At 43.1% G+C, this 24,288-nt stretch overlaps 1 protein-coding gene across 1 annotated transcript in view; it reads left to right on the forward strand.

Moving 5' to 3' along the window:
* The window catches only part of LOC134350424 (kynurenine 3-monooxygenase-like), a 62,893-nt gene extending 46,180 nt beyond the window's left edge, over positions 1-16,713 (forward strand). The window contains exons 11-15 of the mRNA XM_063055601.1: positions 225-282; positions 1,155-1,237; positions 2,879-2,980; positions 3,074-3,133; positions 13,406-16,713. Of these exons, the coding sequence (XP_062911671.1) occupies positions 225-282; positions 1,155-1,237; positions 2,879-2,980; positions 3,074-3,133; positions 13,406-13,534 (432 nt within the window). The 3' untranslated portion in view covers positions 13,535-16,713. The remainder of the gene's footprint in view (positions 1-224; positions 283-1,154; positions 1,238-2,878; positions 2,981-3,073; positions 3,134-13,405) is intronic.
* Positions 16,714-24,288: the final 7,575 nt, after the last annotated feature.

The raw sequence follows: 24,288 nt of genomic DNA on the forward strand, positions 1-24,288 counted from the left end.
TAGTTTGAGCTAGAAAGTAAAATAATTGTTTAGTTATGAGTGCATGCACCTTTAGACACTCCATTTGATGTAGGGAAATTACAAATAATGGTGTATTGAACATAGAATGAGAAGATTCAAATATACATCGGAGCTAATCCATTTTCATGGTGAGCATGTGAAGAGGGAAATTTGCTTCTGTTATTGAAGTTTCAATTGCTTTTATTTTCTTCCTTTTTCTCAAGGGCTTTGAAGACTGCATTGTCTTCGATGAATTAATGGACCAGTCTAACAATGACCTGTGTAAGTCTATAAATCTTGTGGACATTCCAATGTTGCAATATTATCATCTTTCTCCCATAACATTATTAGTATGCACATTGTAGGAATCGCTATGCTCCCCATCTGATGAACTTGCAATAGTTTCACGTGATGTACCCTGGAATTTCATTCGGTAAGAGTAGACTTCCATCTCAGTGCACTGCAGAGGTTCCAGTCTGTTAAAATCAGCAGCTGGAAAAACTTTGAGAGAGCACTTTTCCAAAACTAAATACCCAAAATATCCACCTGTAACCTGTGAGACTAGAAATATAAGTATTACAATGTTGATACAGCTACTTTAATTCAAATGTGCACACTTGTGCTTTAATAACCTTATCCGAATTCAAACTTAACGCATTCCTAATGGTATATTTTCAAATACTTGGAAATCATTTACATGTACCGAGATGCAGTGAAAAGCTTTCATTGCATACTGTTCATGCATTTCAAATCATTACATAGTGCATCGAGGTAGAACAAGGTAAAACAATAACTAAATGCAGAATAAAATGTAACAGCTCCAGAAAAAGGCCCAGTACATAGAGGTAGATTATGAGAACAAGAGTCCATTTTGTTGTACAAGAGAACCATTCAATAGTCTTAAAATGGTGAGGTAGAAGCTGTACTTGAGCCTGGTGTTTTCAAGCTTTTGTATTTTCCCTCCCCTCCCCTCTTCCTCTATTCCCCACCCTGGCCTTTTGCCTCTTCTCACCTGCCAGGTCCCCTCCCTTCCCTTTCTCCTTCAGTACATTCTCCTCTTCTATCAGATTCCTTCTCCTGCAGCCCTTAACCCTTCCCATCCACATGGCTTCACCTATCACCTTTTTTGAAATGTGTTTTGTTCTGCATTGCAGCTAAGTGTCTTCCTGAGTTTTCAAGGCTGCGTGTACCCGATGATCATGCAATAAGTGATCTGGCTATGTACAACTACGTGGAGGTAGGGTACACAGGTTCAAGAATTCTACCTGTAATAAGCATGTAATAACTTGATGACAGGATTTCGAGTCTGGATTCTTTTGCTTTCTGAACTTTGCATTTTCAGATCACATGGACGGACCATTGTGCAATACTCATTGTTTGGAATGGTAGTTGATTAAAGCAAGGTCTGTTCAAGAGCAACTTAATTCTAGTTTGCGCTTATGAGGGTCTGTTTGTTCGTCTGTGAAGGCTGGGATAATGTAGCTTCTGAATAATATCGGTATCATTTCTAAGGGAGCATGGATAGAGAATGGATTTTATTCGGTATCAGATTTGTCTCAGCTACAAACCTTTGAGGCCAAGAAATATATTTTAGCATGAGGCCCTTAGTCTTCAATAAATCAACGAGGCAGCATTGTAGCTGGTAGAGCTAATGGCTTACAGCTCCAGTGACCAGGCTGTAATCTAGACCTCTGATGCTAACTGGGTGGATTTTGCATGTTCTCCCAGTGACCGTGTGGGCTTGATCGGGATTTCCTCCCACATTTTTAAGATTAGTGGGTTGATAGGTTAATTGGCCACTGTAAATTGCCCCTAGTAAAGTGTGGGTGGTAGAAGTTACTGGAATTTCGGGAGGAAAGGTTTTGGGGGGAAATGAAAGGGGGATGGGATTGCTCAGAGAACTTGCTTTGACTTGAAAGGCCTTTCTTGTTGTATGGAGACATGATGTTACTAACCAGAGACTTGTGAACTGAGGACACCACCTGGACAAACTCTGCAGGTCACTGGTTGTGAAAGGGCCAGAAAACAGCTACTTCCAATCCTAGAAATTGTGAAGGACTTGCAGAGAAGAGGGTGAAACCAGGAGGAACACTCCTTCTGTGCTATCACAATTCCCCTCTCTTCTCTTTTCCACCCCCCCACCTCCCAACCCCCTTGGACATGACAATGAAATACTAAATGATGCAGCTCTATAAAACTCTGGGTAGGCCACACTTGGGAGTACTGTGTCCAGTTCTGGTCACCTCACTATATGAAGGATGTGGAAGCATTGGAAAGGCTACAGAGGAGATTTACCAGGATGCTGCCTGGTTTAGAAAGTATGCATTATGATCAGAGATTAAGGGAGCTAGGGCTTTACTCTTTGGAGAGAAGGAGGATGACAGGAGACATGATAGAGGTGTACAAGATAATAAGAGGAATAGATAGAGTGGATAGCCAGTGCCTCTTCCCCAGGGCACCACTGCTCAATACAAGAGGACATGGCTTTAAGGTAAGGGGTGGGAAGTTCAAGGGGGATATTAGAGGAAGGTTTTTTACTCAGAGAGTGGTTGGTGCGTGGAATGCACTGCCTGAGTCAGTGTGGAGGCAGATATACTAGTGAAGTTTAAGAGAATACTAGACAGGTATATGGAGGAATTTAAAGTGGGGGTTTATATGGGAAGCAGGGTTTGAGGGTTGGCACAACATTATGGGCTGAAGGGCCTGTAATGTGCTGTACTATTCTATGTCCTAAATATCTCCAAAACCACTTTCTAACTGGTGCTCAGCTAACATTACATTCGTGTGGAAGATGTTTTTGCATCACATATTCACGCTTCAGTTTTTGGTTAACATTGTAAAATGATTTTGAATGTGTTTTCTGTCTGTTTGCTTTTAGATGCGTAAGCACGTGAACTCAAAGTGGTTTATTTTCCGTAAATACGTGGATAACTTCCTCCACTTCTGTTTGCCGAACACCATTGTGCCATTATACACCATGGTGAGATAAGTTTCAGTTTCTAAACTCTTGTATATTATACAAGATGAAGCAATCACATCAGCTTCCATTCTTTTTATTGCTCTCTCGTTTTAGGTGACTTTCAGCAGAATACGTTACCATGAGGTGATAAAACGCAATCAGTGGCAGCGTAAGGTATCAAGTTTTAACATTTTATATTCTAATTTGTAAAAAAACGGACTCATTCTGAAAATCTGAAGATAATATAATAATAAGTAAGGATTCCATTTTCCAGGTAAAGTTCCGTACAAATCTCATGCATAGGCAGGAGTGTATGGTCACTGTGTTGGTGATTCCAAAAGCAACAGTGTACTGAATAAAACTTCACTAAATACTGTGCTTCACTTACCAGTTTCACATTGGTTGAGGGCAGGTAGACATAGTTAGGTTACCTTCATTTCAAATGACATCATGATAGTGGAAAATCACATGACATCATGATAGTGGAATCATGATTGTTGACTAGCCCACAAAAGTCAAATCCAACCCAGCCAACTACCAGCCCATTTGTGTGGTATTGGTTTATCATAATGAGGTACAGTGAAAAGGTTTTCTTCCATACTGCTTATACAGATCAAATCAGTCAGGATGCATTGAGGTAGATCAAAGTTAAAGAAAATAACACAATGCAGAATAAAGTGTAACATCTACAGAGTAAGTGCAGTGCAGGTAGACAACAAGGTGCAAGATCATAATGTAGATTTTGTGCTTATGAGTCCAACTTATCATAGTCTTACACAATGGATAGAAGCTGTCCTTGAGCTCGGTGGTACATGGATGGTCAGGGTATGGTATCTACTGCATAAAGGAAGAGGGGATGAATTTGGTTTTTGATTATGCTGGCTGCTTTACTGAGGCAATGAGAAGTGTAGACAATCTATGGAGGGGAAGGTGGTTTATGTCCGTGACTCTGCAATTTCTTGTGGTCATGTGCAGTGCAGTTCCTGTACTAAGCCATAATGCTTCCGGAGAGGATGCTTTCTATAGTGCATCGATAAACATTGCTAAGTGTCAATGGGGACGTGAGCATCAGCAAAGTAACAGAAGGGGTTATCAAGCAACACTCAGCAACAACACACTTACTAAACTCACTTAGACTTATGCCAAAGTCTCTTGGCTCTGGACCTCTATAGCCTCTGTCCAAATATTGGCAATAGAACTGAATTCTAGAGGAAGCGTGAGAATAACTGCTCTTGACATCAAAAAGCAATTGATGGCATTTAGCATCAAGGAGTCCTGGCTAAAATGGATTCAATATGAATGGAGGGGGAAGATCCCTCAGCTAGTTGGAATCATACCTAGTACAAATGATGATGGTTGAGGTGATTTGTACATCAATCGTCTCCACTACAGGACATCTCTGCTGGCGTTCCTCAGGTTGGTGGCCTAGGCCCAACTGTCTTCAGTTTGTTGGTGATCTCACGTTCTTCAGTATCATTCACAATATCTCTGTTAAGAAAGGGCAATCCAAATCCAGCAGGACCTGTCTGAGCTGATAGGTGGCAAGTAACAGCCACACCGTAAAAATGTCTGTCAGTAATAGCCAATGAGACAAAATCAGCAATCACCTGCTAATATTGAATGGCATTACCATTACTGAATCCCCAGCTATTAATATACTGCAGTTACCATTAGCCAGAAACTCAACTTCAATAGCCGTATAGCTTTCAGCAGCACCCAATCAGACATCAGAAGCCTGAGAAGATGTGGTTCACACAGGGTGGCCGATTGAATAGAAAAGGCAGTGACTCATGGCAGTTTAGTGCTTTGAGCAGCACCCAATCAGCATTCAGGATTGATTGACAAGAACAAATTAAAGTAAGGCAGGGGCAAGTGGAGTGGACAGATTTTTGAGGCTTCTACGAGGAGAGGCTTCAGTCAGAGAAGACAAAAATAAAATAGTAGGTAGGCCAGGCACGATAGTGGAATGCTTGGAAGGCAGGGTGTCTTCCAGTGTCCTTGAAGACTTCACGTGCAGGAGGTGCATCCAACTGCAGCTTCTAACAATCCATGTTAAGGAGGTGGAGCTGGAACTCTATGAACTTTGCATCGTTTGGGAGGCTGCGGAGCTGATGGATAGGCCATAGAGAGGTAGTTACACCCAAGGTGCAGACACAGGAAACTCAGGAAGCAGAAAGGGGTTAAGCAGCCAATCAACAATAGGTATATCACATTGGGTGCTGTTGGGGGGGGGGGATGACAGCAGTCAGGTCTCTAGCACTGAGAGTGGCTCAGCAACTCAGAAGGGAAGTGGGGAGAAGAGGCGAGCTGTGGTGACAAGGGATTCATTAGTTGAGAGAACAAAAAGGAGGTTCTGTGAACAAGAATGAGATTTCCACATGGTGTGTTGCCTCGGAGGTGCCAGAGCCTGGGACATCCTGGCTTGAGTCCTCAGCAAGTGGGAAGGTTTGCTAGTGCTGCACGGTGGGGGTGGGGATGGGATTTAAACTAGAGTTGCAGAGTGATGGAAACCAAAGTGCCAGAGCAGATAGTCGAGCGACTGTGGAGACAGATTTTAAGACCTCAGACAAAATTCCTCAAGACCTTCTACAGGGATACCATTGAGAGCATCCTGACTGGCTGTATCACTACCTGGTACGGGAACTGCACCAGTCTCAGTCACTGGGCACTGCAGAGTCTGGTATGGAAAGCTTAGCACATTTGTGGGTGTGAAATTCCCTCCATTGAGGACATTTATAGCAGCAGGTACATAAAGAAGGGCTGGAAGATCATCAGGGACACCAATCACCCCAACCAGCTGCTTCCGTCTGGCAAATGCTACTGCAGTATTAAAGCCAGGACCAACAGGCTATGGGACAGCTTCTTTCTTCAAGCCATCAGACTTATAAACTCCCATGTCTGTACATTGCGACAGAGTCATAATGCAAGGATTTTTACTCCCTCGTGTTGTGGGATGGATGTAAGATTTAAATAAATTCAATTAAATGAAGCTTTTGGCACATTGGTCTTCATTGATCAATGTACTGAATACAGGAGATGGGGTAAATGCAAGCAGGCTTTTTTCACTGAGGTTGGGTGAGACTAGAAACGGAGATCATGGGTTAAGGGTGAAAGGTGAAAAGTTTAAGAAGAACATGAGGGGAATCGTCTTCATTCAGAGGGGCTCATGAGAGTGTGAAACGAGTTGCCAGTGTAAGTGGTGCATGCAAGATTTGAATGTTTCAGAGGTTTTGACAGGTACATGGATGGTAGGGGTTTGGAGGGCTATGGTCCTGGTGCAGGTTGATGGGAGTAGGCAGTTTAAATGGTTCAGCATAGACTGGATCGGCCAAAGGGCCTGTTTCTCTGAATTCAATTGAATTGAATTGACTTTATTTCTTATACCCTTCACGTACATGGGGAGTAAAAATCTTTGTTATGTCTTTGTCTAAATGTGCAATTTATAGTAATTTGTAATAAATAGTGTGTACAACAAGACAGTCAATATAGCATAGAAATACAATTGTATCAGTGTGATTTAATCAGTCTGATGGCCTAGTGTACTTCTCTATGACTCTATACACAATGCGGCTACAAGAATAGGTCTTAGACAAGGAATCCAATAACAATTAATTCTCCTTCTGACTCTCAAAGTGTATCTGCCATCTGTGAAGCTCAGGTCAGGGGTGTGGTTGAATTTTCTCCACTTAAGAGCAAAATAACATAAGAAATAGGAGCAGGAGTAAGCAATCTGGCCCATCGAGCCTGCCCCGCCATTCAATAAGATCATGGCTGATCTGTCTATAAACTCAGCTCCATCTGCCTGCCTTTTCCCCTAACCCTTAATTCCCTTACTATGTAAAAACCTATCTGACTGTTTCTTAAATATGTTTAGTGAAGAAGCCTCAACTGCTTCCCTGGGCAGAGAATTCCACAGATTCACCACTCTCTGGGAAAAACAGTTTCTCCTCATCTCTGTCCTAAATCTTCTCCCCTGAATCTTGAGGTAATGTCCCCTAGTTCTAGTCTCACCTGCCATTGAAAACAACTTTCCTATTTATATCTTATCTATCCCTTTCAGAATTTTGTATGTTTCTATAAGATCCCCACTCATTCTTCTGAACTCCAGAGAGTATAGTCCCAGGTGACTCAATCTCTTCTCATAGGTTAACCCCTTCATCCCTGGAATCAACCTAGTGAACCTTTTCTGTGCTGCCTCCAAAGCCAGTATATCCTTCCTCAAGTATGGAGACCAGAACTGCACGCAGTGTTCCAGGTGCGGCCTCACCAGTACCCTGTATAGTTGCAGCATGACCTCCCTGCTCTTGAATTCAATCCCTCCAGCAATGAAGGCTAACATTCTGTGTGCCTTCTTAATAACCTGTTGTACCTACAAGTCAACTTTTTGCGATTCATGGATAAGCACTCCCAAGTCCCTCTGCATGACAGCATGCTGCAATCTTTCACCATTTAAATAATAATCTGCTTTTCTATTATTCCTTCCAAAGTGGATGATCTCGCATTTACCAACATGGTATTCCATCTGCCAGGCCTTGGCCCACTCACTTAACCTATCTATATCCCTCTGCAGACTCTCCACCTCCTCTGCACAATTTGCTTTTCCACTCAGTTTAATGTCATCAGCAAATTTTGCTACACTATGCTTAGTCCCCTCTTCCAAATCATCAATGTAAATGGTAAACAGCTGCGGGCCCAGCACCAACCCCTGCGGCACCCCACTCACTACTGACTTGCCAACCGGAGAAACACCCATTTATACCAACTCTCTGCCTTCTATTGGTTAACCAATCCACTATCCATGCCAATACACTTCTTCCAACTCCATGCATCTGTATCTTATTTATAAGTCTCTTGTGTGGCACCTTATCGAACGCCTTCTGGAAATCCAAGTATACGACATCCACCTGTTCCCCTCTATCCACTGCACTCATTATGTCCTCAAAGAACTCCAGTAAGATTGTCAAACAGGACCTGCCCTTCCTGAATCCATGCTGCATCTGTCTAATGGAACCACTGCTTTCTAAATGTTTCGCTATTTCTTCCTTAATGACAGCTTCAAGCATTTTCCCGACTGCAGACGTTAAGCTAACCGGCGTATAATTGCCTATCTTTTGCCTACATCCTTTTTTAAAAAGTGGCATGACATTTGCCGTATTCCAATCTGCCGGGACCTGCCCAGAGTCCAGAGAGTTTTGATAAATGATTACCAATGCATCTACTATAACCTCTGTCAAATCCTTCAGCACCCTGGGATGCATCCCATCAGGACCAGGGGACTTATCTACCTTCAGGCCCTCTAGTTTGCTCATCACTATCTCTTTAGTGACCTTGATTTTATCGAGGTCCTCACCTCCCATTTCGTCCGTAACATATTGGCATATAAGATGTGTCCTCCACCGTGAAGACCGACACAAAATAGTCGTTCAATGCCTCAGCCATTTCCTTATCACCCAATATCAATTTCCCCTTCTCATCTTCCAAGGGACCTACGCTGACTTTAGCCACACTCTTCTGCTTTATATATTTATAAAAACTTTTGCTATCTGTTTTCATATTTTGTGCTAAATTTATTTTCATACTCTCTCTCCCCTTTCCTTATTTCTTGTTTAGTTGTTCTCTGTTCCTTTTTAAAGTTTTCCTAATCCTCCAGTCTCCCACTACTCTTTGTGACTTTGTACATGAGCTTTTAATTTGATACTATCTTTTATTTCCTTAGTTATCCAAGGCTGACTCTCCCCACACTTACTGTCCTTACTTTTGACTGGAGTATACTTTTGTTAAGCACTGTGAAAAATCTCTTTGAAAGTATTCTACTGTTCCTCAACTGTCCTACCAAATAGCCTGTGCTCCCAATCCACATTAGCCAACTCCCCCCTCATCCCGTTGTAGTCTCCTTTGTTCAAGAATAATACACTAGTTTTAGATCTATTTCATCCTCCATCTGAATGCGAAATTCAATCATACTATGATCACTCTTTCCAAGAGGATCCCTGACTACAAGATCACTAATCTTGCCTGTCTCATTGCACAGGACTAGATCTAAGATAGTATTTTTCTTGTAGGTTCACTAACATGCTGCTCAAGAAAAACATCACGGATGCATTCTATGAAGTCCTCCTCAAGACTTCCTTGACCAACCTGGTTCACCCAATCTATGTGGAAGTTAAAATCCCCCATGACAACTGCCATTCCGTTCTTACAAGCTTCAGTAATTTCTTGGTTAATCGCCTCTGCAATTGCAATATTTTTATTGGGTGGCCTATAGACAACTCCCACCAGTGATTTTTTTTTTCCTTTACTATTTTTAATCTCTGCCCAGATGGACTCAACATTCTGCTCCGTAGATCAAATATCGTCTCTCACAATCGCCCTGATCTCACCTCTAATCAAGATCACCACCCCACCTCCTCTGCCTTCCCGCCTATCTTTCCGTATTGTCTGATGCTCTTGGATATTTAATTCCCAGTCATCTCTACCTTGCAACCAGGCTTCTATAATGGCCACTAAATCATATGCGTTGGTACTGATCTGTGCCACAAGTTCACTAACCTTGTTTTTAATACTACGGGCATTTAGGTAAAGTGCCCTTATACTCATTGTCCTTTTAGAATCTAGTGACCTATGCGATTTTTGCTTTTTACTTTTATGCACTCTACTCTTACTTTTTTCCTTCACTAACTCTAGCTTTGGTCTCTGCATCACTTCCCTCTTTTCTGTGGGTTCCCCTCCCCCTGCCATATTAGTTTAAAGCCTCCCCAACAGCACTAGCAAACAATCTCCCTAGGACATTGATCCTGGCCTTGCCCAGATGTAGACCGTCTGGACGGTTCTAGTCCCACCTCTGCCAGAAGGGGTTCCAATGCCCCAAGGATCTGAAACCCTCCCTCCTGCCCCACCGCTCACGCCACATATTCATTCTAGCTATCCTGCTATTCCAACTCTGGCTAGCATGTGGCACCAGTAATAGTCCTGAAATGATTACCTTTGGGGTCCGACTCTTTAATTTATTTCCTAGCTCCCTAAATTCAGCTTGTCCCACTTTCTTCCTGTATCATTTGTACCTACACACACCACAGTAGCTGGCTGCTCACCCTCTCCTTTCAGAATGCCCTGCAGCCTCTCCGAGACCTCTCCGACCCTTGCAACCAGGAGGCCACACACGCACACGGGAGTCCCGTTTGTGGCCACAGAAGCTCCTCTCTATTCCCCTTGCCATGGAATCCCCTCCAACAACAGCTCCGCCACTCTCCTTCTTGCCCTCATGCTCAGCAGAGCCACAAATGGTGCTATTAACCTGGCTACTGCTGCCTTCACCAGATGAGCCATCTCCCCCAACAGACTCCAAAGTGGTATATCTGTTTTGGAGGGAGTTGACCGCAGGAGACTCCTGTACTACCTTCCCGCTACTACTCTTCCTGTTGGTCACCCATTCCCTATCCTTAAACTGTGGTGTGACCAGCTCACTAAATGTGCTATCCACAACATTTTCAGCATCTCGGATGCTCCAAAGTCAGTCCACGCGCAGCTCCAGTGCCGCCATGCCATCTGTCAGGAGTTGCAGCTGGACACACTTCCTGCAGACATAGTCTTCAGGGACACTGTCAGCCTTCCCGAGTTCCCACATGTTACAGGAGGAGCACGGCACGGGTCCGAGCTCACCTGCCTTGACAGAGCAACGGATGTTAGCGGAAGAGGACCATGGGAGAAAGGGAAGAGCCCGCTGGGGAAGTCGAAGACTGTTATCTGTGGGTGTCTGAGGATGAGTCCTTTGCCTTGACCCTGCTTCGCCGAAGCTCCATTTGAGCTACAGTCTTGCTCCACTGCCCGCTGTGTATGGCGGTCTTCTTTTTAAACTCTTCCCGCTCTCTACTGGCTGACGTCACGCGCCTGCGCAGTCTTTCCTCTCTTTACCCAGAGTAGTAAAATGCCTTCTCTCTGAAAATCCCTTCCGACATTCCACTCACGGCCTTCTTGCTTCGAATCTGGATGAGTGTAACTTCAATAGCATTTGAGAAGCTCAAGCCCATACAGGACATAGCAGCTTGTTTGATAGGCACCAAATCCATGGTCATTCATACACTTCACTATCAATGCACAATAGCAGCAGTTTGTACCATCTGCAAGATGCACTGTAGCAATTCTGCAAGACCCCTTAACAACACCTTCCAAACCCATAACATCTACTAGCTTGAGTAAGGCAGCAAAATTGTAGGAACATCACCAATTGGAAATTGCCTTTAAGCCCACATGTCATCCTCACTCTCACTGTTCCTTAGTCATTGCTGGGACAAAATCCTACATTTCTGCCCCTAACAGCATTGTGTGTATTTTTATTTATTCATTTATAGGATGTGGGCTCACCAGCACAGCCAGCATTTATTGCCCATCCCTAGTTGCCCTTAAGAAGGTGGCAATGAGCTACCTTCTTGGACAGCTGAAGTCTCAGAGGTGTAAGTACACCCACAGGGCTGTTGGGGAGGGAATTCCATGATTTTGACCCAGTGAAGGAACGGCGATATATTTCCAAGTTAGGATGGTAAGCAACTTGGAGGGGAATTTCTAAGTGGTGGTGTTCCCAGGTATCTGCTAGTCTCGTCCTTCCAGATGGTAGTAGTTGTGGGTCTGGAAGGTGCTGCCTTAGGAACTTCGGTGTGTTGCTGCAGTGCATCTTGTAGATAGTACACACTGCTGCAACTGTTCATTGATGGTGGAGGGATTGGGTGCTTGTGGAAGGGCTACCAATCAAGTGGGCTGCCTTGTACTGGGTGGTGTCGAGCTTCTTGAGTGTTGATGGAGCTGCACTCATCCAGGCGAGTGGCAAGTATTCCATCACACTCCTGACCTGGTGGATAGGCTCTGGGGAGTCAGGAGACGAGTTACACACTACAGGATTTCTAGCCTTTGACCTGCTCTGATAGCTGGTCTAGCTCAGTTTTCTGTCAATGGTAACCCCCAGGATGTTGATAGTATAGGATTCAGTGATGGTGATGCCACTGAATGTCAAGGGACAATGGTTAGAGCCTCTCTTGTTGGAGACTCATTGCCTGGCATTTGGGTGGCTCGAATGTTACTTGCCACTTGTCAGCCCAAGCCTGGATATTGTCCAGGTCCTGCTGCATTTGGCTATGAACTTCTCCACTATCTGAGAAGTCGCAGTTATCTGTGAACGTCTCCACTTTTGAACTTATGACCGAAGGAAGGTCACTGATGAAGCACCTAAAGATTGTTGGTCCTAGGAACTTCCCTGAGGAACTCCTGCAGTGATGGCCTGAGGATGAGATGATTGACCTCCAACCACCACAACCATCTTCCTTTGTGTCAGGTATAATTCCAACCAGCGGAGGGTTTTCATTGGCTCCATCTTAGCTAGGGCACTTTGATGCCATACTCAGTCAAATGTCGCCTTGATGTCGAGGGCTATCACGCTCACCTCATCTGTGGTATTTAGCTCTTTGGTCCATGTTTGAACCAGGGAGGTGATAAGGTCAGGAGCTGAGTGGCCTTGATGGAACCCAAAACTGGGTATCTGTAAGTAGGTTATTGCTAAGTAGGTGCTGCACGATAGCACTGTTGATAATCCCTCAATTTCTTTGCTGATAATTGAAAGTAGGCTGATAGGGCAGTAACTGGCTGGGTTGAACTTGTCCTGTTTCTTGTATTCTGGACATACCCAGGCAATTTTCCACCTTGCCAGGTTGATGTCAGTGCTGTAGCTGTATACCCGTACCTTTCTTAAGTACTGCAGCAGTTCACCACCACCTTTGCAAAGGCAATTAGGGATGAGCAACTAAATGCTGGCTCAGTCTGTGAAGCCCACGTTCCCTGAATCTGGACTTAAAACAGAGATGAGGAGGAATTTGTTAAGCCAGATAAGTCTGTGGTATTCATTGCCAAATATATTGAGTATATATGACCCCATTGCCAATATATTGAGTATATTTAAAGCAGATAAGTCTTCAGCAATGCCATTCAGACTTGTGCAATTATTTTCTGACTGTTATTGTAACTACATGCATTGTGTTGACGGCATGTACTGTGTTTTTTTACCTTGAACTTGGAGGAACACTTTTGTTTGGATGTATCCATGCATATGGTTGAATAAGAATTAAACTTGACAGGTTGTTGATTAGTGAGGGCATCAAAGGTTACAAGGAGGAGGCAGGGAAATGGGGTTGAGAGGGATAATAAATCAGCCACAATTGAATGGCGGAGCAAACTCGATGGGCCAAAGGGCTCAATTCTGCTCCTACATCTTATGAAATGACAAACTCTACACACACTTGATGTCCATCAAGTTGATCTCATGACAATTTGAGTCCTGCCCTGTCAATTTCTCTATTAACTCTGAAAGAGATGTTGCTGGTAGCCTGATTCTTGCCAAAGTGTTAAGCTATAGTATAACCAATATGGCTATGCTGATAGTAAAATCCCTTATTTTCCTTTCAGGTAATCAATTCCATGTTACTGGTTATCGGAGTAATCACTACAATAACAGGAACAGTGATTCTCTTCAAATACTTGCCCAAATCACTTCACACCATGGAGCTGCCGAACTGGAACTTTGGTTTTAAATAATCAAATGACAAGCAAAGTCCTTCTGGTTTTGAAACAAAAAAAAAAGAGATTACCATTTCAATTTTCCTCAGTACAGAAAGTAAAGATCTGATAGAAAATATGCACTACTCACACGATTTTAGCACTGCCTGTAATAAGTACTTTCTAAAAATCATTACATTAGCCTTGTTCTGCCTTTCTCACGGAATCAGACTTTGTGTTTGCCAGGAGAGTGGGTCAGTTTATTGGGTAACTCCTGCTGAGCATTTACTGTCATTTACTTATCATCATGTCCTGTGTCAAGAAACCATGTTCCTTCAACAAACTAGATAGGATTCTTAAGGTCTGAAAGGTGAGGTCCTCTGATACAGGTAGAATGCCACTGCTCATCTCCTTCAAGATGATGGAAGCTGGCATAGCTGCCAAATTAGGGTGCTACAAAATGGCTTACCTGCATTCTATAACCACACCAGCAATAATGCTTAAAACAAAGAGAAATACCAGTTAACCAAAGTAAATATGATTGAAAAATAAAGCCTACAGTTAAATCCTTGGAACATGTTTGGTCACTTTTACTACACGAATGCCACCACTGATCAACTGAAGTACCTTGGATAGATAGACATAACAAATTCTACCTCACATATATACTTCAAACTCCCACAATAAAAATGGACAGACGCTCTGGAATGTCAGTACAGTGAATCACTAATGAAAAGGGAAAGGTTAAGCCATGAATGGATTTAAAAACAAGGCTGATGTTTTACATTGGCTGCAGATTCCACTTTATCTCCGAGGCAGACCAGCGGCGAGATTAGTAGGTTTGGTGAGTTCTGGATAGGGTGGGAAAGTTCCGGATGAGCTTGATAGAGGGAGCAAGATGTGAGGTTATGGTAAATTAGAACTGTTTTAAGGTCTCAAAGATCTGGTTGGGAGGTACAACATTCATCATGCCAAACTGGTTAATGTTAGTGGAGAGTTACTCAGCACAGTTTTGTGGTGGGAGCAAACTAACTGGATGGATTAAATTGTGAATTTTTCACAACTAAGTATTGGATAAGTAGTCTGACAAGGCAAGTACCATGGAAAAATTAAATTTGTACTTGGAGTGATGGAGATTATCCCGAATTCCTTTTGGAGTCTTTGTGTTGCATATCTGATCCTCAATTAGAAAGCTGAATCAACAGTAGTGTCTGTTATGTTTGGTAGTTCAGAAACATTGGAGGATTTATTACCCTTGTGGGATAATGTCTTTCCTGACGAGGGGTTCACTCTGCTTGGCAGGAGAGAGTTGCGGTTGTGAAATAGTCTCTGGTTCTGGGCCCTCCTCCGCGATGGTTGCATGAGTTAACTCTGGAACTGCAGGAAGGGATTCAGACCGTTGTAGTCACATTTCTTCTGGATGTGTTGGTGTCCTGAACAATCAATGGCAAGTTTCATTGGACAATGTGGATAATAATGTGTGAATATAGTACATCACACTGCTTTGTCCATATGCCATTTCTTTCTGATCTGTATTAATCAGTTCAGGGGGTGGAGCATAGTAGCCAGATTTGGCTAGAACCTGCTATAGTAATTGACAAATCCTAAAATGGACTGAACCTGTGACATGTCTTTGTCCTTGGGACATCCACCACTGCTTGATTTTCTCAGCACACTTGTACAATCCTCGTGCGTCAATGATACGGCCATAGTAAGTGATGCTTGATTTAAAGAATTCATACTTATTGTGTTGAGCTCTGAGCCCATAATCTTCTAATCTTTTTTAACACCGTCTTGAGAATTTGGAGATGTTCCTTGTCATCCAGGTAACACTGAGTGCCTGGGCAGCCTTTCAGCACCTGGTCCATAGCTTTCTGCCAGAGTGCAGGTACAGATGCTACCCCAAAAATAAGCCTATTGTAGTGCTAAAGCCTTGTGAGTGTTTATGGTGAAAAACTTTATGGACTCTTCTTCCATCTCTGTGTAGGTAGGCCTCAGCTAAATCCACGTTGCTGAAGTGTTTCCCTCCAGAAAGGTTTGCAAAGATATCCTCCATCCTAGACAGAGGATATTGATCTACTTTCAAGACTGGGTTAATTGTGACCTTAAAATCACCACACATCTTGACAGACCCATTCTTCTTGGTTACTGGGGCCACTGGTGTTGCCCATGGACTCCACTCAACTTTGGAAGGATTTCTTCAGCCTCCCTGCGATCTAGCTCACAAGCTACTTTATCGCGGATAAGAAACAGGAACAGGAGTAGGCCACCCAGCCCATCGAGCCTGACCCACCATTCAATAAGATCATGGCTGATCTGTCCATAAACTCAGCTCCATCTACCTGCCTTTTCCCAATGATCCTTAATTCCCCTACTATGTAAAAATCTATCTAACTGTATCTTAATATACTTAGTGAAGCTTCAACTACTTCCCTGGGCAGAGAATTCCACAGATTCAAACCCCAGAACACCCAGGCAGTCTTTACAGCCTTGGACCATGAAGATGACCATCGAGGAGAACGAACAAAATCATCTCAACCAGTATCCTGTCTTTTCAGTCCATCTGGGCTGGCGTTTAAATTGACCCAACAATGGAACAGTGAAAGGCTCCATGCCCTGGGCTGGCATTTAAATTGTCTAAACAGCACGTTGTACCTCCCACCAGCACTCAGGCACTGCTGCTGCAAAATGCCCTGGGCCTAGACCACGCCACCCAGCAACTCATTCCAGGCCCAGATTTTGTTGCTCAGCCCGAATCTGCTCTCAAGCTCTTCAGATCATCTCAGTACCCTGAGCTAGCCAGCTTCACTCTCAGGCCAGTTGAACGAGCATCAGAACTTCTCTGCCTGGGCCTCCACTTCTCCTCCTTTTGGCACCCAGATTTACATACAACACATCTCCCCCTCTCCCTCATACATACGGTCATTTGACCACAGGAACCTCATTGCACTTCCATGTACTAGCTGACAAAATGTGAATCCGAAACATCCTTCATTTTGCTTTTCCTTGCATAACTTCCTCTCTGTCCACAATACCAGCACAACTATTACATTCTGCAACACACATCAAAGTTGCTGGTGAACGCAGCAGGCCAGGCAGCATCTCTAGGAAGAGGTACAGTCGACGTTTTAGGCCGAGACCCTTCGTCAGGACTAACTGAAGGAAGAGTTAGTAAGAGATTTGAAAGTGGGAGGGGGAGGGGGAGATCCAAAATGATAGGAGAAGACAGGAGGGGGAGGGATGGAGCAAAGAGCTGGACAGGTGATTGGCAAAGGGGATATGAGAGGATCATGGGACAGGAGGCCCAGGGAGAAAGAGAAGGGGGTGGGAGGAAGCAACTTCACCGGCAACTTTGATGTGTGTTGCTTGAATTTCCAGCATCTGCAGAATTCCTGTTGTATTACATTCTGCAGTTAATATTGTTATACAATGAATGCTTCAACAATTCTAACTGTACCCAGTAAGGACAGGCAACAACACCTCCACCGCAATTATGCTCAACAACAGTCCCCCACTCCACTGTCTGTACACGCGTCGACTGTGTGGCCACGTTCTGCTCCAACTCCATCTGCAGATGATGTTATCATAGTGGACAATGTCTCAAATGATGAGGCAGAGTACAGGGAGGAGATGGCGAGCTTAGTAACATGGTGCCATGATAACTTTTCCCTCTATGTCAGCAACACAAAAATGCTGGATATTAATTTCAGGAAGTCAGGGGTGGAGTTGGTCGGGGGGGGGCGAGTGTGCACATGCTCCTGTTAACATCAGCAGTGCTGAGGTTGAGGGCTGAAAGGGTCACTTTCCTCGAAGTGAACACCGCCAATAGCGGCCGTGTTCTGACCACGTTCACACCAGTGCTGAGGACACTCACCAGTATCATTACTTCCTCGGGAGGCTAAAGAAATGTGGCCTTCTCCTTTGACCCTCACCAATTTCATCACTGCAGTTTTATCAATACAATCCAGATGCATCGTGCCTTGGTATGGCAACTGATCTGCCCAAGACCACAAGCAGCTTCAGAGTGATGTGGACATGCGCCAATACATCACAGACACCAGCTTTCTCACGCTAGACTGTCCACAATTTTCACCGTCTTGGTTAAGCAGCCAACATAATCAAAGCTGTACCCATGCCAGGCGTTCACGCTTCTACCCCCTCCCGCTGGGCAGAAGATACAAAAACACTTCTCACTGGGCTTAAGGCCAGCTTCTACCCCACTGTTAGAAATGAACCATCCTCTAATATGACAAGGTGGATTCTCAACCTCTCAACCAATCTCTCATTACGGCCTTGCAACTTATTGTTTGTCCACACTGCACTTTACCTATGATTTTAACACTTCATTCTGCATTCTCTCATTACTGTCCCTGGTACTACCTCAATGCACTGTTGTGGAGAAATGATCCATAGGATGACATGCAAAACAAAGTTTTTCCACTCCACCTTGGTACCTGTAACAATAATAAACCAATTTACCAAACCAGTAGTGCATTCATTCAAAAAGGATGGGAGTCTCTGACAAAAGGGCAATTTCATGCTAACATAACAGAGTGCTCAGCACCTCCTGTGCTAGCCAAGTGTGTGTGTTTTTTTTTTGAGTAGGAATATGTACAGGAATTGGAAGTCCTGGCTTTTGCTCAGTAACTGCCTATGTCTTTCACCTTAACCTCATGTTGCAAGTATCTTTTTAAAGCAGGCTTAGAGGGAGAGGGGGCAGGGGAGTCCTCCGTTTGATTCCCCGAAGCTGCCATCAAGAAGTTGTGCATTTTCCAGTGCTAGTGTATCACCTCATGTTGCTGAAAGATCAGACAAAGGTTGCTAACAATGTGGTTATTAGCCTTGTTCAAATTAATATAGGAACATTTTAGTTGTTTCATTAATTGTGAACCTTTGAAACTGGTAGAAGTTTATGAAAGTATGAATGATATAGACATAGAAACATAGAAAACCTACAGCGCAGTACAGGCCCTTTGGCCCACAAAGCTGTGCCGAACATGTCCTTACCTTAGAAATTACCTAGGGTTACCCATAGCCATCTATCTTTCTAAGCTCCCTGTACCTATCCAGGAGTTTCTTAAAAGTCCCTATCATATTTGCCTGCAGCAGCGTCGCCGACAGCCCATTCCATGCACTCACCACTCTCTGCATAAGAAAAAACTTACCCCTGACATCTCCTCTGTACCTACTTCCAAGCACCTTAAACCTGTGCCCTCTTGTGCTAGCCGTTTCAGCCCTGGGAAAAAGCCTCTGACTATCCACATAACCAATGCCTCTCATCATCTTACGCCTCTATCAGGTCACCTCTCATCCTCCATCACTCTAGACAGCTAGAAACTTTTACTCAGAACTATCATGGCGATAGAAAGTGAATGGGGGAGGGGGGTTTTGTTTATGCAGAGTGTGGTAGGTAGCTAGAATGCACTCCCAGGATGGTAGTGAAAGCAGATATGATAGTGGCGTTGAAGTGGCTTTTAGATATGCACATCAGTGTGCAGGGATATGGATTAAAGTAGATTAATTTGGGATCATGCTCAGCACAGATACTGTATTGTTTTGAGCTGCACATTGGGTGTTGACAAATGTGAAAAATGTTTCTGTTGTTCCTCTAGTATCCCTTCTTGCTCAACTGTTAGGAGGAGAAATCTAGACTCCAAGCCTCCTCTCTGGTCTGCATCCAATGCTAGATTCACCTAGCAGACATTAAAGACAATCCAATCACATTAGTTGATTGGAGAATGCATATTGAAAGAGTATGCTGAATTTTCCAGAGACTATATATAATGTTAGGCTCAAAATGCTTAAAGAATGTGCAAGACTTGTTTGGAGATTAAACTGTCTCCCCTCGCAACACCCACATGTCAAGTATGGCATGAAATTATGAAAAATAAATACTACTTTCCTCAATTGTTCCCATCTTTTAAATACATTGAAAAATAAATCACATTCCAAAATGCAGACGTGACTTTAAATTAATGTAATATTTAAAAACTTACAGGCTTCTGCTTTCATAAACTCCAATAAATACAAAATTTGCTTCATAAAAGTAAATCATAAATGTCCATATTCTTGATCTGCTATTTGCCTTAAATTTTTGGCTGGGTTTTTATTGAGGAAGAGATTGCCAGCAGGAAGTTTAGGAGAAAGCTGTAAAAATACTAATATTCTCCACTAACATGTATGTATTCTCCAAAAATAAATAATTGAGCATAAAGTTAGATTACAATAAGCATGATTAAGATATAAATAATTGGAATTACGCAAATGATTTCCTTTGTTCAAGAAAGAGTGTAGGGATAATCCTGGGAATTAAAGACCAGTGAGTTTTTCTTCAGTGGTGGGAAAAAGATTGGAGTGGATTCTTACAGACAGGATTTGAGGATTTGGAGAAGCATAGTCTGATTAGGTACAGTGTTGTAGGGGAAAGATTAGTGAGGAGGAATAATTAGTAAATAGGGATGTGGATTGTGCTAATGCGGTAAGAAAGAATCACAGGCAAAAGTAGAGATATGGAATGCAGCAGCAACAGCCCCCAAGTTTAAGGAATCTCTGATTATGTTATAGCATGTACACATTGTTGTAATAGAAAATTGGATCTGCTGTTCAATTTGTCTCCAAGAGAACCACAACCTTGTCGTGATTTGGAGGCACGTGTGCCTCAATGACCTAGGGATTTATTTTGGTTGGAGTTAGGACTTTCTGCTTTGGCGTTTGATTGGGTCACCTATGACAAACAGGTCAAGGATAGTCTAAGAGTGGCACACTGTTTCTCCAGGGTCAGAGGGTTCTGCTCAGGGCTAAGAACTCTGACCAGTAAAACAAAATTGTTATGGGAACAGCAATGAAGAGTTCTTCAGATTGGATCTGCAGCATTCTAAAAGGGAAGAGTGAACAGCCAGAAGTCCTGGTGCGTGAAGGTGAGGAGGTCCTGAAAAGAAATTTTAGTGAGCTAGGTAGAATGCTGAAAAACAGGACCTCCAAGGTAATAATCTCTGAATTGCTTCCTGTGCCACACACGTGAAGGTAAAAATAGGATGATTTGGCAGGTGAATGTGTGGCTGAGAAACTGATGCAGGGGGCAGAGGTTCAGATTTATCAATCATTGGGATCACTTCTAGGGAAGGTATGACCTGTACGAAAGGGATTGGTTAAACTTGAACCCAAAGGGAACCGATATCCTTGCAGGAAGGTTTGCTAGAGCTGTTCCAGGAGGATTCAAGCTAATTTAGGAGGGGGATATGAACCAGAGCGATTGTGCTGAGAATGAGGCAATGTGTAGTAAGACTCCTCACATGGAGAGGCTGATGATAGGGGGAAATTGCAGTCAAAAGGATGAGTTGCAATGTAAAAGGCAGACAAAAATCGAAAAAGGTGAATACAGGACTGAAGGTGTTATATTTGAAGATGCGCAGTATACAGAATAAAGAAGATGAATTTGTAGCACAGTTACAGATTTGCACGTATGACATTGTGGGTGTCACTGAATAGTGGCTGAAGGAATATTACAGTTGGGAGCATAACATCCAAAGATACACATTGTATCAAAAGGACAGGCAGGTAGGTAGAGGGGTGGTGGGGTTTTGTTGGTAAGAAAATGAAATCAAACCATTAGAAAGTGACATAGGATCAGAAGGTGGTGAATCATCATGGGTACAGCTAAGGAACTACAAAAGGTATAAAGACCCTGATGGGAGTTGTATACAGACTCCCCAGACAATAGTAAAGACGTGGTCAACAGATTACAATGAGAGATAGAAAATACATGTCAAAAGGGAAATGTTACGATAGTCATGGGGAATTTCAAATGCAGATGGATAGGGAAAATCAGGTTGGTGCTGGATTCCAAGAGGGAAATTTCTAGAGTGCCTATGAGATGGCTTTTTAAGAGCAACTCGTGGTTAAGCCCGGACCAACATACAAAATGCTGCAGGAACTCAGCAGGCTTGGCAGCATCTATGGAAAGAGAGTACAATTGACGTTTCAACTGTACTTTTTTCCATAGATGCTGCCTGGCCTACTGAGTTCCTCCAGCATTCCATGTGGGTTGCTTGGATTTCCAGCATCTGCAGATTTTCTCTTATTCATGGTTGAGCCCACGAGGGGATCTGCTATACTGGATTGGGTGTTGTGCAATGAACCGGAATTGGTTAGAGAGCTTAAGGTAAAGGGAGTGATGATAAAACGATTGAATTTACCCTGCAATTTGAGAAGGGGAAGTCAAGTCAGATTACAGTGGAGTAAAGGCGGTTACAGAGACATGAGAGAGGAGCTGGCCAAAATTACTTGGAAAGGAACTCTAGCAGGGATGATGGCAGAGCAGCAGTGGCTGGAATTTCTGGGAGCAATTTGGAAGATGCTGGATATATACATCCCAAAGAGGGAGTAGTCTTCTAAAGGCAGGATGAAACAACTGTAGCTGACAAGTCAAAGCCAACGTAAGAGCCAAAGTGAGGGCATATATAAGAGGCAAAAATTAGTGGGAAGCTAGAGGATTGGGAAGCTTTTAAAAACCAACAGATGGCAACTATAAAGTCATAAAGAGGCAAAAGTGGATATTGGACCACAGGAAAATAATGGTGTAGAGGTAGTAATGAGGGACACAGAAATGGCAAACGAACTGAAAAGTACTTTGCATCAGTCTTCACTGTGGAAGACACTAGCAGAATGCTGGAAGTTGGAGAGTGTCAGGGGGGCAGAGTGTGTAAATTTGTCATTACCTGGAAGGTGGTTCTTGGGAAATTGAAATGTCTGATACTAGGCAAGTTACCTGGATCAGATGGTATACACCCCAGGGCTTCGAAAGAGATGGCTGAAGAGGTTGGGAGGCATTAGTGATGAACTTTCAAGAATCACTTGATTCTGGCATGGTTCCAGAGGAATCAAAAATTTCAAATGTCACTCTACTCTTCAAGAAGGGAGAGAGGCAGAAGAAAGGAAATTATAGGCCCAATAGTCTGACCTCAGAGGTTGGAACATCTTGGAGTTGATTGTTAAGAATGTGGTTTGGGGACACTTGGTGTCACATGATAAAATAGACCAGAATGGTTTCCTCAAGGGAAAATCTTGCCTGACAAATCTGTTGTAATTCTTTGAAGAAATAACAAGCAGGATATCCTGTTGTACATAATATTTATTATAAGTTACTATAATTGCACATTTGAACAGAGATGTAAAGAGTTTTACTCATGTATTTGAAGAATGTAAGTAATAAAGTCAATTCAATGGAGAATCAGTGGATGTTGTGTACTTGGAATTTCAGGAGGCTTTTACAAGTTGCCACTCATGAGGCTGTTTAACAAGTTAAAACCCCACGGTATTACAAGAAAGATACTAGCATGGATAGAGCATTGGCTGATTGGAAGGATGCAGAGTGGGAATGAATAGCCTTTTCTAGTCAGCTGCTGGTGACTAGTAGTATTCCACAGGGGTCTATGTTGGGACCACTACTTTTTACATTATATGTCAATGATTTGAATGACAGAATTGATGGCTTTGTGGCCAAATTTGCAGATGATACAAAGATAGGTGGAGGAGCAGGTAGTTTTGAGGTCAGAGGCTACAGAAGGATTTAGACAGATTAGGAGAATGGGCAAAGAAATTGAAATTGGAATACAGTGTCGGGAAGTGTACGATCTTGCACTTTGGTAGAAGATAAAACCATAGATTATATTCTAAATGGAGAGAAGATTCAAAATCTGAAACGCAAAGGGACTTGAAAGTCCTCATGCAGGATTTCCTAAAAGTTAATTTGCAGGCTGAGTCTATGGTGAGGAAGGTAAGTGAAATGTTAACATTTATTTTGAGAGGACTAGAATAGTAAAGCAAGGATGTAATGTGAAGGCTTTATAAAACACCGGTGAGGTTTCACTTGGAGTATTGAGAGCAGTTTTGGGCTTTTTAAAAATCGAAGAAAGAATGTGCCAACTTTGGCAAGGGTTCAAAGGATGTTTACAGAAATGATTCCAGAATTGAAAGGCTTGGGACACGAAGAGATTTTGCTGGCTCTGGGCCTCTACTCATTGGAATTAAGAAGAATGAGGGGTTACTTCATTGACACCTATCCAATGTTGAATGGCCTCGGTAGAATGGATGTGGAGAGAATGTTTCCAGTGGTGGGGGAGTCCAAGACTGGAGGACACAGCCTAGAATAGAGGGGTGTCCTTTCAGATTGGAGACTAGTAGGAATTTTGTTAGCCAGAGTGGTGTGTTGGCATTCATGAGTTGGGGGGATTGCGATCAAGAGTGGTGAAATAATATTGCAGCTCTGTAAAACCATGGTTAGACAACACTTGGAATATTTTGTTCCGTTCTGCTTGTGTCATTACAGCAATGGTGTGGAAGCTTTAGAGAGAGTGCTTATAAGATTTGCCAGGATGCTGCCCGGACTAAAGGACACATGAAGATGGTTGAGCAAGCTAGGACTTCTCTTTGGAGCAAAGGATGACGAGAGGTGACTGATCGAGATATACAGCATCATAAGAGATGTAGATAGAGTGAACAGCCAGAGATTTTTTCCCAGGGTAGAAATAGTTAATACAAGGGGGCATCATTTTAAGGTGATTAGAAGAAAGTTTGGGAGAGGGATAGTGTCAGAGGTGTGTTCTTTACCGAGTGGTGGGTGAATGGAACGCACTGCCAGGGGTGGTGATCGAGGCAGTTACATTAGGGGCACTTAAACTTTGGCACAGGGATGATTAAAAAAATGGTAGGGTTAAGTAGGAGATAAAGGTTAGATTGATTCTAGGGTTGGTTAAAATGTCAACACAACCTCATGGGCCTAAATGCATGTGCTT

Source organism: Mobula hypostoma, chromosome 8, assembly GCF_963921235.1.
Source record: "Mobula hypostoma chromosome 8, sMobHyp1.1, whole genome shotgun sequence".
NCBI classification, from domain to species: Eukaryota; Metazoa; Chordata; class Chondrichthyes; order Myliobatiformes; family Myliobatidae; genus Mobula; species Mobula hypostoma.